General features: G+C 33.5%; 1 protein-coding gene across 1 annotated transcript; it reads left to right on the top strand.

Moving 5' to 3' along the window:
• Window positions 1–4,407: 4,407 nt before the first annotated feature.
• LOC114281310 (FT-interacting protein 3) lies at window positions 4,408–8,246 on the top strand. Its single transcript, XM_028223766.2, has 2 exons — window positions 4,408–4,694; window positions 5,135–8,246. The coding sequence occupies exon 2, from the start codon at window positions 5,553–5,555 to the stop codon at window positions 7,878–7,880; it is 2,328 nt and encodes a 775-aa protein (XP_028079567.1). The 5' UTR covers window positions 4,408–4,694; window positions 5,135–5,552; the 3' UTR covers window positions 7,881–8,246.
• Window positions 8,247–14,055: the final 5,809 nt, after the last annotated feature.

The raw sequence follows: 14,055 nt of genomic DNA, 5'->3' as shown, positions 1-14,055 counted from the left end.
TAGTTTCATTAATTTTCTAAGTATTTCTCTGATTTTTAAAAAATAATTGTGAGTGCAAAACCTACTTTCCTTAATTTATGTTCATTTTGTTGTTATTATTTATTTATTTTTATTTTATTTAATGTTGGTTTGATATGGTATTGGCATGAAGATGATGGATTGATTTCAATTATTTTGGTTAGTTGTATATGCAAAATTTATGATTTTTATATATATTTATATTATGGTTGTAATCACACTAAAAAATATATAAAATTAAAATAAACTAGGAACCTATAGAATGGTGGGTTTTACTAACTTTTTATAGATTGATTTATCATATTTATTTTTATTTTCATTATTTTTTTTATATAATCAATTTATGTTTAGTTGTGTACGGGTAAGAAACTAAATGTTACCATATCTCGGGAAATTACCCCTTCGTCTTGTTGCGGGTGGAACTACTTATCTTGTCCCGTAACAAGAATTAAATGTACTTTTGTTTGTTTTAGATGGACACATGGGTATGAAATCTTATACTCATACCAGTAAATTTATATACTGACCCGTTTTGTCTCTTGACATCTCGAATGCGTTCTTCTTAAGCGCATCTGAGCTTCTTTTCCAGGATTAGCATGGACTACGGTAGTGACGAGAAATAACTACGGTTGTAGAACATGTCTTTCGAACTTCTTTTATTTATTGGAGTTTAAGGTTGATATTAGTTTGTTTATTTATTTTACGACCTGGTATTTTAATAATTTGGTATTGTGGGTTATTTTCTAACTTTATATTATTTAAGTTGTTTTGACTATTTGTTATTATTTTAATGTTGGAGGTATCGGATAGTCATGAATTTATCCCTTGTATTTTTTTTCAGCATTGAAACTTTATAGAGACGAGAACATTTAGATTTTGTTTCATCTCTAGGATTTTGATAATGGAATATTGATTGGGGTTTAGTCCTAATTTAATATTTAATTGTCTAAATTTTAGGCGTGACACAAAATTGGTTAAAACACAGAGAAATTTATAAGCAAACTAGAAAAATTTCAAAATTTGGAAAAAATTTGAAAATACAGAGAAAATTAGAGAAATTGAGCGAATCAAATTTCTCTAGTTTGAAATTTCTGTGGATTGAAATTTCTCTGCTTCGAAATTTCTCTGTAAAATTTGAGAGATCTCAACTATTATGAAAATATTTCATGTCTTTATACTAGAAAATTTTAATATGAGGGATCTTAAAAAAAATTTCCCTATATATTTCATATGAAAATATTAGGGAAGCCACAGTGATTCAAATCAACAAAACATTACATTTTGAAACTTCAATGTTAAATTTATAAGTGAATAGTCCATAAATTAAAAAAGAAAATTGTTTTCAATTTTAGCAACACTTTTTGTTTTTGTTCTGTGAAAAATATAGAAAATTGTGGAGACATTTTTAATTTTTTTGAACAATTAAAAGACATCGAATTGATGAGATTATAAAAAAGATGGGACATGCTAGGTTTCATGAAGAATTTTCATGAAAACTGTCATGAAAACCATCTGCACCGTTAGATCAGGTATGTGTCTCATGATCCAACTATGCAGATGATTTTCATGACAGTTTTCATGAAACGTAGCAGGACCCAAAAAAGATAATATGCCTTTCTAGAATAAACATTCGGCTGCTTGTGACCTTCAGCTACTATTTTATTCAATGTTTCTTCAATTGCTATTAGTTTTTAAAAAAATAAAAAGATATTTTAAAATTAAAAAAAAAAAATTAGTTAAGAAAATGAAAAGAATATAAAACAAGATGAGTATTTTTTATTTTTATCATTCTATCTCCAAGTGATTTACATTTTGATTTTTTTTTGAATTTTATTTTATTATATATATATATATATATATCACTAATCAAAGTTTATAATGCAAAAACTCCTATTACAAATAGATCATCTCTAAATTTGTCATTGTGATTTTTATTGGTGTGGCTGCCTTGATTTCGACTTGTCTAAGTTGAAATGTTTTTATATTTTGAAAAACAAATGTCGTTTTTAATTTTGTATATTTTAATGAGTTAAAGATTTATTTAGGTCAAGTTTGGCAAGTTCAATAAAAATTAAAAAGTTATCAAAAAAAGTTAAAAAGTTATCACTATTCACTAAAAAAAATAAAAAAAAAATAATATACAAATATTAATTTAAATGGTAAATTAATATAAAAGTTGAATCCGACCAACACATCAATGTACGGACATGTCAGCCACCTGCAATGAAAGGAAAAAAAATAATAATAACATGTGTCAATCACGATTGGGAGCCCGAATCTGAGCTCCCCCGAATGCCTCGAATTCCATTTTTTTTTTTTTTTTTTTCAGCATAAGAAGGAAGAAGAAGGAGGAGGAAGGAGAAGGAGGAGGAGGGGACTGGAGGGGGCATACTCACAGGGGGAGGAGAGGCGGAGGCGGGGCCGGAGGCGGCGGTCGGAGGCTGCGACGAGCTCGGCGGGGCTGCGAGCTCGGAGGCGGTGGTCGGAGGCTGCGACGAGCTCGGCTGGGTCGACGACCGGCGACCTCTCTTCTCTCTCTCTCTTTCTCTCTTTCTCTCTTCTCTTTTTCTCCCTCTCCCTCGAATGGAAGAAGAAGAAGAAGAAAAAAAAAAAAATAATAATGCCCAAAACGACGCCATTTTGGGCATTAGGGGCATTCGGGGCGCGTGAATTCGGGGCAAAAAACATTTCTCTAACACGTGTACATTCAATAATAGTAACATTTTTCATTAATCTTGTTTAATGAATTGTTTTCAAATATTGTTCGAAAAAATCTAACACTTCATTTGGTAAGCAATTCAAATTATAGTTCCACCCATTGATTTGAGTGTGTTGTTTGTTTTGAGCTTTTAAATCATAATTTTACACCCATTTCTCAAAACTCAATTCAAAACATAATCATTACTCTTCAAAACTCATAACCAAACACATAATCCAAAACTCTTTTCTAAATTCAATTCAAATCAATATTTTAATTTTGTTAAGATTTTAATATTTTAATATTTAAATATGTTACGATTTTTAAAATTTTTTGAATATTTTTAAATATTTTAATTTCAAAATATTACGATTTTAATTTTTAAATTTTAAAATATTTTATAAAAATAAATTCAAACTCGATTTTATAAAAATATTTTTAAATATTTTAATTTTTTTTGTTATGTATTTGGTTACGATTTGAGCGTAGAGTTGTAAAAGTAGTATGGAGTTTCGAATTATGCGTTTGGTTATGAGTTTTAAAAATAATTTCTTAATTGAGTTTTGTTTTATGTATTTGGTTACGATTTGAGTGTAGAGTTATTTTTAAATTTAAAATATTAACATTTTAAATTATTTAAATTTTTGCTATTTAAATTTTATGAATATTTATTTTAATTTTTTACTTATTAAATTTTTTAGATTATTTAAATTATTTAAATATTTATGATTTAAATTTTTTGAATATTTATTTTTGAAAAAAAATTATTTCCTTTGTAGTATTTTCAATTAAAAAATTAATTAATGTTATTTTCTGTTAATAATAAATTTTTTTAATTGAATTTTAAAAAGAGTTTGGTTATGAGTATTGATCAGAATTTTCAATAGTGTGAAAGTAGTGTGTTTTGTTATGAGTTATAACAATTTGAATTAAGTTTTGAAAACTCTTTCCAAAACTCATAACCAAATAAATTTTCTTACTTCAGATATCAAATCAAACTTTCAAAACTTAATTCAATACTCTATTCAAAAATCATAACTAAACAAATTTTTTACACTCAAATTATAATTTCACAACTCACAAACTTAAAATACAACTCATACTCTCAAATCATATTTACAAAACTCTACCAAACACAACCTAACTCTTTTAATAAGTTAAAAATTTTATTTTTAAGTTTTTGAAAATGGAAATAATTTGAACACAATATACTTTTTAAATTTGAAATTTTGAAAAAAAAAAGAAAGAAAGAGAAAGAGAAATTGATATCAAAAAATCCAAACAAACCCCAGTCTTGGTGGCGTTGGAATCATAGGCCCATTTTGGCATTAAAAAAAAAGAAGAAAAAAGCTACATCTTTTAGTATTTTTTTTTATCTTTATTGATTTTTTAAAATATTTATGTCAAAATTTTTATTTTTTCCATCTATCTTATCGAGACAAAGCTAAAAATTATATATTTTTTTAAAAATTAAAATTATTTTTTACTAAAAACAAAAATAAGTTAAAATTAAAAATAAAAAAGACCATTCCCAAAATACCCCCAAAACTACAAGGTGTGGTAAGTGAGGAGCTGAAATCACGGGTTTAACACGTGCGAAGGTCCGACCACAGTCCTCGCACGCGTGACCCGGGTTCTCCGGTCAAGCAACAGAAGCCAAGTGTAGAATTAAATTAAAAAAAAAAGGCGGAAGAGAGAGAGAGAGAGAGAGAGAGAGACAGAGCAGATATCTGTAGAGTAAAGTTTGGTGTATTCTACCAGATTCATCAGACCCCCCACACACTCACCACCCACCAGCTACCTTCGCTTTTCTCTCTCTAACCCTTTATCTCTTTTCTCTCTCTAGAACGCTCTATCTTTGCTTTATCTTTCTCTCTCACTCCCTAGATTCCACAGAAGCAACTTCCATTGTTGCAATCTTATCAACAATCCATCCACCGCTTCAATGAATCCCTCTGAATCTTCATCACACACTCAGGTAGATCTCTCTCTCTCTCTCTCTCTCTCTCTCTCTCTTTATATATATAAACACATTTGTGTATGTGTATGGTTATATCAGTATATCTAAGGTGATAAAAGCTTCATTTTCTCTTTACGTTACATACATTACCCCATGCTTCTAGGGTTTGTATGGCGTTCATCTCTTGTAAGATTTTATTTTTCAAGGTCATAGATTTTATTCTCTCTCTTTAAATTACATACATTACAGCTTATCTTTCGTATGGATTCTTATTTTTAAAGGTCATAGATTTTATTTTCTAGGGCTCTGATTTACTTTGTTCTGCTGAGATTTACGAATAATATTAATATTGGTTGGAGTGTTCATTGAACGATTTCGTTGGAAAATTGATGTAGATTGTTACTGTGTTGCTGCTGTGTAACTTGGGGTATTTTTCTTGTCTGGATTTTGTTTTTCAGGTCTCAAGCATTCAGATCTGAGGCTGTGAACGAAGCTTTTTGGTTTATATGGTGGATGGTTCATGAGATCATTTTACAGTTTTGATGTACTAAAAGATCTAGAGTTTTAACTTTTTTTTTGCTTTTTATCTCCTTGCATTTTCAATCTTCAACTTCTCATTCTCTCTCGATCTCTCTATTACGTTATCTAAGCTCTGTTTTGCTAAATTTCCCAAGATTTACGAAACCGGGTTTGTTTCTAGTAGTAACGGCTAAGTAAAACTTTCACTCCGATCCCTCAAGATATATATATATATATATAAATTTTTAAAATTTTTGTTTTTCTGGAAGTTTTGTTTTTTAAACATTTATTTTCCGATAGTTTTTCAGCAACAACTTGGTATCTGTGTTTTGGGTTGGTCTTGTTTAGACCCAGAAAATGCAGAGACCTCCAATGGAAGATTTTTCGCTAAAGGAGACCAAGCCCCACCTTGGTGGTGGGAAGGTCACTGGGGATAAGCTCACGAGCACCTATGACCTCGTGGAGCAGATGCAATATCTCTATGTTCGGGTTGTCAAAGCTAAAGATTTACCTGCAAAAGATGTTACTGGTAGTTGTGACCCTTACGTTGAAATTAAACTTGGGAACTACAAGGGTACAACTCGGCATTTTGAGAAAAAAACAAATCCCGAATGGAACCAGGTGTTTGCATTCTCCAAGGAACGGATTCAAGCTTCGATGCTTGAGGTTACTGTCAAGGATAAGGATTTTGTGAAGGATGATTTTATAGGTCGGGTGTTGTTTGATCTCAACGAGGTCCCAAAACGGGTTCCACCTGATAGTCCTCTGGCACCTCAATGGTATAGGTTGGAAGATAGGAATGGGAATAAGGCTAAAGGAGAGCTGATGTTGGCTGTTTGGATGGGTACTCAAGCTGATGAAGCATTCCCTGACGCTTGGCATTCGGATGCTGCTACAGTTAGTGGTGCTGATGGTCTTGCAAACATTCGTTCAAAGGTGTATCTCTCGCCTAAGCTATGGTATCTGAGGGTCAATGTGATTGAAGCTCAGGACTTGATGCCAGGTGACAAGAGTAGGTTCCCTGAAGTTTTTGTGAGGGCTATTCTCGGTAATCAGACTTTGAGAACTAGAATTTCCATGAGTAAGACTATCAATCCGATGTGGAATGAGGATTTGATGTTTGTGGCAGCAGAACCATTTGAAGAGCCCTTGATTTTAAGTGTGGAAGACAGAGTTGCGGCCAACAAGGAGGAAGTTCTGGGGAGGTGTGCAATTCCTTTACAGTATGTGGACCGGAGATTGGATCATAAACCCATTAACTCTAAGTGGTATAATCTTGAGAAGCATGTTATCGTTGAAGGGGAGAAGAAGAAGGAAGTCAAGTTTGCGAGCAGGATTCACATGAGGATCTGTTTGGAAGGTGGTTATCATGTTCTGGATGAATCAACCCACTACAGTAGCGATCTCAGACCTACTGCAAAACAACTGTGGAAGTCCAGCATTGGGGTTCTGGAATTGGGGATTCTGAGTGCTCAGGGTTTGTCACCTATGAAGACAAAAGATGGGCGGGCAACAACCGATGCTTATTGTGTGGCCAAATATGGGCAGAAGTGGGTTCGGACAAGGACAATTATTGATAGCTTTACTCCCAAATGGAATGAGCAATACACTTGGGAGGTTTATGATCCGTGTACTGTCATTTCTGTTGGTGTATTTGATAACTGTCACTTGCACGGCGGGGGAGATAAGGCTGGAGGTGCAAGGGATTCAAGGATTGGAAAGGTTAGAATTCGTCTTTCTACCCTTGAAACTGATAGGGTTTACACACATTCATATCCACTTTTGGTTTTACATCCATCTGGAGTGAAGAAGATGGGTGAAATTCATTTGGCTGTGAGGTTTACATGCTCCTCTCTCCTCAATATGATGCATTTGTACTCTCATCCACTGTTGCCAAAAATGCATTATCTTCATCCTTTGACTGTCAATCAGCTTGAAAGCTTGAGGCATCAGGCCACTCAGATTGTATCCATGAGGCTGAGTCGCGCTGAACCACCGTTGAGAAAAGAGGTGGTGGAGTATATGTTGGATGTTGGTTCCCACATGTGGAGCATGAGAAGAAGCAAGGCTAATTTTCTCAGGATTATGGGAGTTTTGGGGGGTTTAATTGCTGTGGGAAAATGGTTTGATCAGATATGCAATTGGAAAAACCCTATTACAACAGTTCTGATTCACATCTTGTTCCTAATACTGGTTTTGTATCCAGAGCTTATTCTGCCCACCATTTTTCTCTACCTTTTCTTGATTGGGGTGTGGTACTACAGATGGAGGCCAAGGCATCCTCCACACATGGACACTCGTCTCTCTTGTGCTGATAACGCACATCCTGATGAACTGGATGAAGAATTTGATACCTTTCCAACTTCCCGTCCTAATGATATTGTGAGGATGAGGTATGATCGTTTGAGAAGTATTGCAGGCAGGATTCAGACAGTGGTTGGTGATTTGGCAACTCAAGGGGAGAGGCTGCAGTCCTTGCTGAGCTGGAGAGATCCAAGAGCTACTGCCCTGTTTGTGATTTTCTGCTTGGTTGCTGCAATAGTTCTCTATGTTACACCATTCCAAGTTGTGGCGCTTATCACTGGATTTTACGTGTTAAGGCACCCAAGGTTCCGTCATAAGCTGCCTTCAGTGCCCCTCAATTTCTTCAGGAGGCTGCCTGCAAGAACTGACTGCATGTTATGAGCAAAGCCACCGCCAGTTTTTTAAGCCTTCTATTCTATTCTCCTTCAATGTTTATTAAGCACCGCCAGTTCAAAACCAGTTGGGGAAGAAGATGTGGAGACTTATGGAGCTTGCTTGCTTTCTTTCACCTAGCAGTGTGGTGAATATTGGGTCCCGGTATGATGTGTTATCTCACTCTCTCTCTCTCTCTCTCTCTCTGCTTAGTAGATTTTGTGGATTTGCAGTTTATTTATATGCCTTCATAGGGTTCCTGTTTCAAAGTTGACTCTGGTACTCCATGTTGATTTGTAATTTTGTAGGTTGTGATCTGGATTTAATCTTGTCCTGGACAAACTAGATGCTTAATTTTACTAGTTGATTTGTCTATTTGATGGGTTGGACTGCAAAATACCAATTTTATGTTTGATAGTCTTTTATTACTACTACTACTACTACTACTACTACTACTACAACCGTTAGATGGAATGGTTTGGTTTTCTGATGCTTTTGCAGCTCATGGAAGTATACATGTTGATTTGTTGGAATTGATGATCTTTTTGACTTTTATTCTCTGTGGAACCTTTGCCATTCACATGAATACTCTTGCTTGATGCACATGAATACTCTTGCTTGATGCAGGGTAAAGAGTGTCTGAACTTTGAAGCAATTCTTTACGACAGATAAACATCCCCTTATTGTTTGGTGACAAACCAACAAATATTCTACTCTAATTTCACGCACTTACAAAAAATATTAAGAAGTAAATCGGAATGTATTACGTAGATCTAGATCTAAACATGTGGTGGTGTTGCTTCCGCTCCGAATGAATATGACCTCCACATTTTTTTTGAACATCTTTCAAGAATATAATGTCTGGATTAGCTATAGTTTATTGCTAGTTTGGTATTAACATGGTTGGGTACAGTTTTTTATTAGATTGGCCGTTTGGAATTTAGTGGTTCAATCATATTATTATAATATGTTTACATGGACATGGACACACTAGCTTTTGTTTTCTTGTTAATGCACATTGGTCTGTTATTTTTTACTTCATACAAGGGTGACAAACAGCAATTATTATGGGCTCATAATTTCTTTTAATTTCAACTTGTTTGGAACCTTGTTGAAGTTAACCATGATTTTGTTTGGAGAAGTGGACAGATGGAGGTGCTATCTTTGTCATTAGAGTCCTATTTGATATTAAAAAAATTTATAGTTTTAAATTTGTGGTGGTTATGCTAATGACAGGGCTGTCATTAAGTTGGTGCAGATAATTAAAAAAATATATATTTTTAATACTTATATATATGTGTGTGTATATAATTTACGATTTTATACAATCTTGCTATGTATGTTGAGACTAATGACCATCTATTAGAAGGGTTTCTAACTTGTGGTATGTGGTTGGTTCATACGAAGTACATGAAAACATGACAATCTGAATTTCTTGGTTCTAGTTTGAAATTAATGAGCAAAAAAAAGTTTAGATGGAACTAAGGCTTTGGCAATATGGTTGGGATTAAATTAATTCATTAAAAGACAAAATAAGTTAAAAAGTCAATAAGGTAAAATATTATGTTCAAATCATAATTGTTATCTTTTATTTTATTTTTCATAAAATTATAAAAAAAAGTCAACAAGTTCATTCTAATTGTAATTTTTTGAGTTAGGTTAAAATAGTTAAAAAAAGGAAGGTTAAATGACTAATTTGGACCATGGAATGCTGCAAATAATCCTAAAATAAAGTGGGAACGTTGTCCGGTAAGTCTGTAAAAAAATGATGTTGCAGTGATCTTTACTTGGCCCCTTTTTTTTGAGAAATAAGTAGTAAAATTTCTATGTAGTGTGTTATGAAAGTGACTAAAGTGCCCTTGTTGGCATAGTTCAACCTATATTTTTGATTCTGCGTACATGGTAAAAGGCCTAGGAAGTTGAAAATGTTTCACTGATCTCTATGCAATGGTAAATTTGTTATGCTATGTTATGTGGTCACTCGATCCAGAGCGTGGTAGCTGGTCCCCTGTTGGCTGGTGTCCCTGTTTTGTGATTCGTGCTTCCCAGCTGTAACCCATACTTTAGAACCGTCAGTGCCATGCTCTATAGTTGATAATTATTAACTTATGTTTTTATACATATTATGATTATCGATAGTGCTATATGTATCAATTGGTATATTAACTAATGTACTAATATATTTTAAAATATTATTATTGATTCCACTTATTATATAAATTACAAATAATTAAATTTTTTAAAATTGTCATATTATTCGTTAGTATAACAATTTATACATAGCATTATTCTATGATTATTAGTTTACTTGTTGACATTTCACTATTCATGTATATCTTTAATGAGTAATGTTATGGATATAAATTTTTTTTTTTTTAATCAAAATTACGTGTTTGGTAGAAAATTAAGAATCTCAAACATTTTTGATCTTTAGTATAGTTTTGATAATTAAATTAACATATCAAATGGTAAAATAAGATGAGTTAATTATATTTTTGATTCTCAAAGTATGAGTTGTGTTATTGGGCTATGCAAAATATGGCTTAATTAGCTAAAACTTTTTAATTTGCATTGATCCACCTGCTAAACACGAATTGGTTTGATTCGGGATTTAAAATTTATAATATATCTTTGAAATCGCCATGTCATAGTTACTCTATATATATTTTATTTCTAATGAAATATCAAGGTGAAAATCAATGTGAAAGGGATTTAGTATGCAAATTAGTATTATATATTACGTAAAGAAGGATTTATGGCCGGTCCTGTTAACCAAACTTATTAACTTGCAAGTCTTATTCATTTTTTTTACCCATTAGTATCCCTAAAATACCCATCTTTCACCTCTTTCAACACTTCAACCACAAGACCAGTTCATAACCCCATCATCACCAGAAACTACCTCCGACAGCTAGTGACCTTTGACAGTCGTGCGGCTTTCGACGGCCGCTCAACATCTGATAATCGTGCGACCTCTAGAGGTAACAATTTTCAGATCTAGTGGTAACAAAAAAAAGAAAGAAAAGAAAGAGAAGAAGTAGCAAAGAGACGAATGAAGGGGAAAAAGAAAGACTTACCAGTAGTATTTTCTTTCAGTGATACATTTATCAGTGCTAGAATTGTAAGAAAATTTACAAATGACAGATATGATTTGAGAGAGAGAGAGAGATCTCACTTCATCCAATAATGATACAGACCACTAAAACATCACCACTAATGATGTGGCAAGCCAAAAAAAAAAAAAAAAAAAAACTAAGGCACAAAACACGTGTGGCAATGGGTGGGACCCACTGCCACATCCCTAGTGCAACCACTAATTAGTGGTATGCATCATTTTTTTCACTTCATCACTCATTCTCATTCACTCACTACCATTCACACAGAAAATAATTCTTATCAATGACAAATTTATCATTGATTATGATTAGCAGTGATAAATTTATAAATTTATCAATGTTAAAATTGTAAGAAAATTTACAGATAGAGAGAGATCATTTCATCACTCATTCTCTCACAATTACTATCATTTACACATAGAAAATAATTTTTATCAATGATAAATTTATCACTACTAATCATTTATCACTGACATAATTCTTCAAACATTAGTTTATAAGAAACATCTGCAAGGAAAGAAGGGCGAGATTTGAAAAAAAATAAAAAATGCTAAAAATCAAACCAAATCCAAAAAATAAAAACTCTCTTTGGTTGAAAAGGTTTTTCAAATTCTAGCTAGATTCTCAAGGTTGTTTCCCGTGGATATTTGATGGAGTATAGATCGGATATGATGGGGTGTAGATCGATAATGGTGGAACATAGATCGAGAAGATAGTGTAGATCGATGACGGTAGAGGTGGTTGATGAACGATAGTGGTGGATTAGTGGCGGTGAAGTATAGATTGGAGATAGTAGAGTGTAAATCAACAACGGTAGAGATGGTTGGTAAAGATGGTGGATGGCGGCGGCGGCGGCGGCGGCGGCAAATGGCGACTGCGATGGTGGCTACGGTGGTTGTGTTGGTGTTGCATGGTGGAGTAAAGTTCTTTGATTGTAGAGAGAGATGGAGAAGAGAAAGAGAGAAATTTAGAAAATTATAAAGGGATAAAAGAAAAATAAAATATTTAATAAGGGCATTAAAGGATTTAGTGGTGCATATGAAAAGTTTTTAGAACTTATTAGTACTTAAATCCATTTAATAAGACTGGACAATAATTAACCATTATGTAAATGTTTGGTAATTGTTTAAAGTTATTATTCAATCAACTAACTAGTTGAAATCGGCCAAATTGTTGTTTGGCTATGGATAGTAAATTTGTTAATCTGTCATCCACATCCTCAAATCGCATCGTGCACACCTCTAATGTGTTATTATAGTTTCTAATATTTAAATTATATCATTTTGATCTTCAATGTATAAAAATAAGTTTCAATTTGATTTCCAATGTTTAAATTCTATAAATTAATTTTTGAAACATATACTTTATGTCACGACCTGAACCCGCACCTAGTGGTTTGGATCAATAATAGGCTAGTAATTATGAGATTACTTACGGCCTTAGACATAAATCAAATTATATTTAATTATATGAGGCTAGAAGCGGAAGCAGAATTATAAAAATTGTCCAATGAGCTTGTGTATAAGTGGCATGAATAAAAGCTTCTTATACATTAATAACTCACACCCATACATATATAAAGAGATCTTACATGTTCAAGATCGTACATATGTCATTATCACACAAAAACCAAAACTTGCATATAGACATGGTCAAACTTGACAATTAAAAGAAAACAAAAGATAAAAAACAAAAGCCTCATTTGTGAGGCATTCCATGGCTGACTCTACAAAACTCGGCAATCCTTCACAGATTTACTAGGGCTGGACATCCTGCTGCTCACCTACATACATATAAATACAGGGTGAACGATAACATTATAGTAAAGATGTCATATGAATGAGTTCTAAAACTTAATAAAATCATTCTCATATTATCTAATGGAACAATCTTGGGTCCAATACAAGAGAGAAGTATAGAACAGAACAGATCATACTTGGCGAAACAACCTTGGGTCCAATCAGTTATAGTTGTATAATGACCATTTGGTCAACACATATCAGATATTCAGACTTTCAGATATCTAGAACGACCTTAGGTCTAACTTGTCAAATATACAGAATGACTTTAGGTCCATCATATGCATTCGTATCTCATCAAACACATTTGCAGATATCATGTTGATCTGACAGATAGAAACTTATTCACACATGCAAAATCGTAGGTTTAGAAAAACTTACCACATTAGGACATTCAGAAAATAGGGTATATATGAAAATATCTTTACTAAGATATTACTCACAGTGATTCGGTTGTTGACTCTTCCTCGTGGATAATCCTACACAATTCATCAACATACACACATTAAATCATGTTGCATAAGCGAGTTGTTCTCTAACTTATTCAATTCTTCTAAGTCTCATTCTAACTCATTAATTTAGTAGGGTGTTCAATTTATGCCTAAGAATGTCCAGAAAAGAGTGAGAACGGAATCACGAACATAATATGACTTTTCAAAATATGCTTGTAGACGTCCCCAAACGCCCCGGGAGGAAAGAGCTCCCGTTCCGTTCGATATTGGGCTCACTACAACTCAGGACTCTCAAATTGTCACGGTTCGTAATCTGAACCAAAGAGTCCAAATCCGACAAATCGTTTTGAGAAAACAGATTTTGAAAGAAGTGCCAAACATGGACTGCTTTGCCAGATACAGAGTCACCACCTAAATGTTTTTTAATGGGAAATTTAGGAAACCCTGACTCGGTGCCAAAGGCCACGTGTCCATCATCACCAAAGTTGCCTCGGCTCGGGAACTTGGGTACGATTGGGGAAGGTCACTTCGTGAGCACCCCCGCTCGCCCGATCAAAGATCGGCCTCTACTAACCATGATATCTATTTTTGAAAACTTTGTATGTTCTTGTTCCGGTTATTAGCCTAGGTTACTATGTGATGCGCACAGCATATAAGTATAGACTGGGTCGCCCGAATTGGAACAAAACATTTCATGCTTGTTTATTTGAAAGATGGTTTTCTACTCGCAAGTAGGTTTAAAATGCAGATTTTGCCACCCGCAGGTGGGCTTAGAAAAGATGGTTTTGCCACTATCTAGTGGGCTTAAAACAAACAG

The sequence above is a fragment of the Camellia sinensis genome, chromosome 12, assembly GCF_055761805.1.
Source record: "Camellia sinensis isolate YWXY chromosome 12, ASM5576180v1, whole genome shotgun sequence".
In the NCBI taxonomy this organism is placed as follows: Eukaryota; Viridiplantae; Streptophyta; class Magnoliopsida; order Ericales; family Theaceae; genus Camellia; species Camellia sinensis.
The sequence above is the reverse complement of the archived record's forward strand: the minus strand, read 5'-3'. Positions and strand labels throughout refer to the sequence as shown.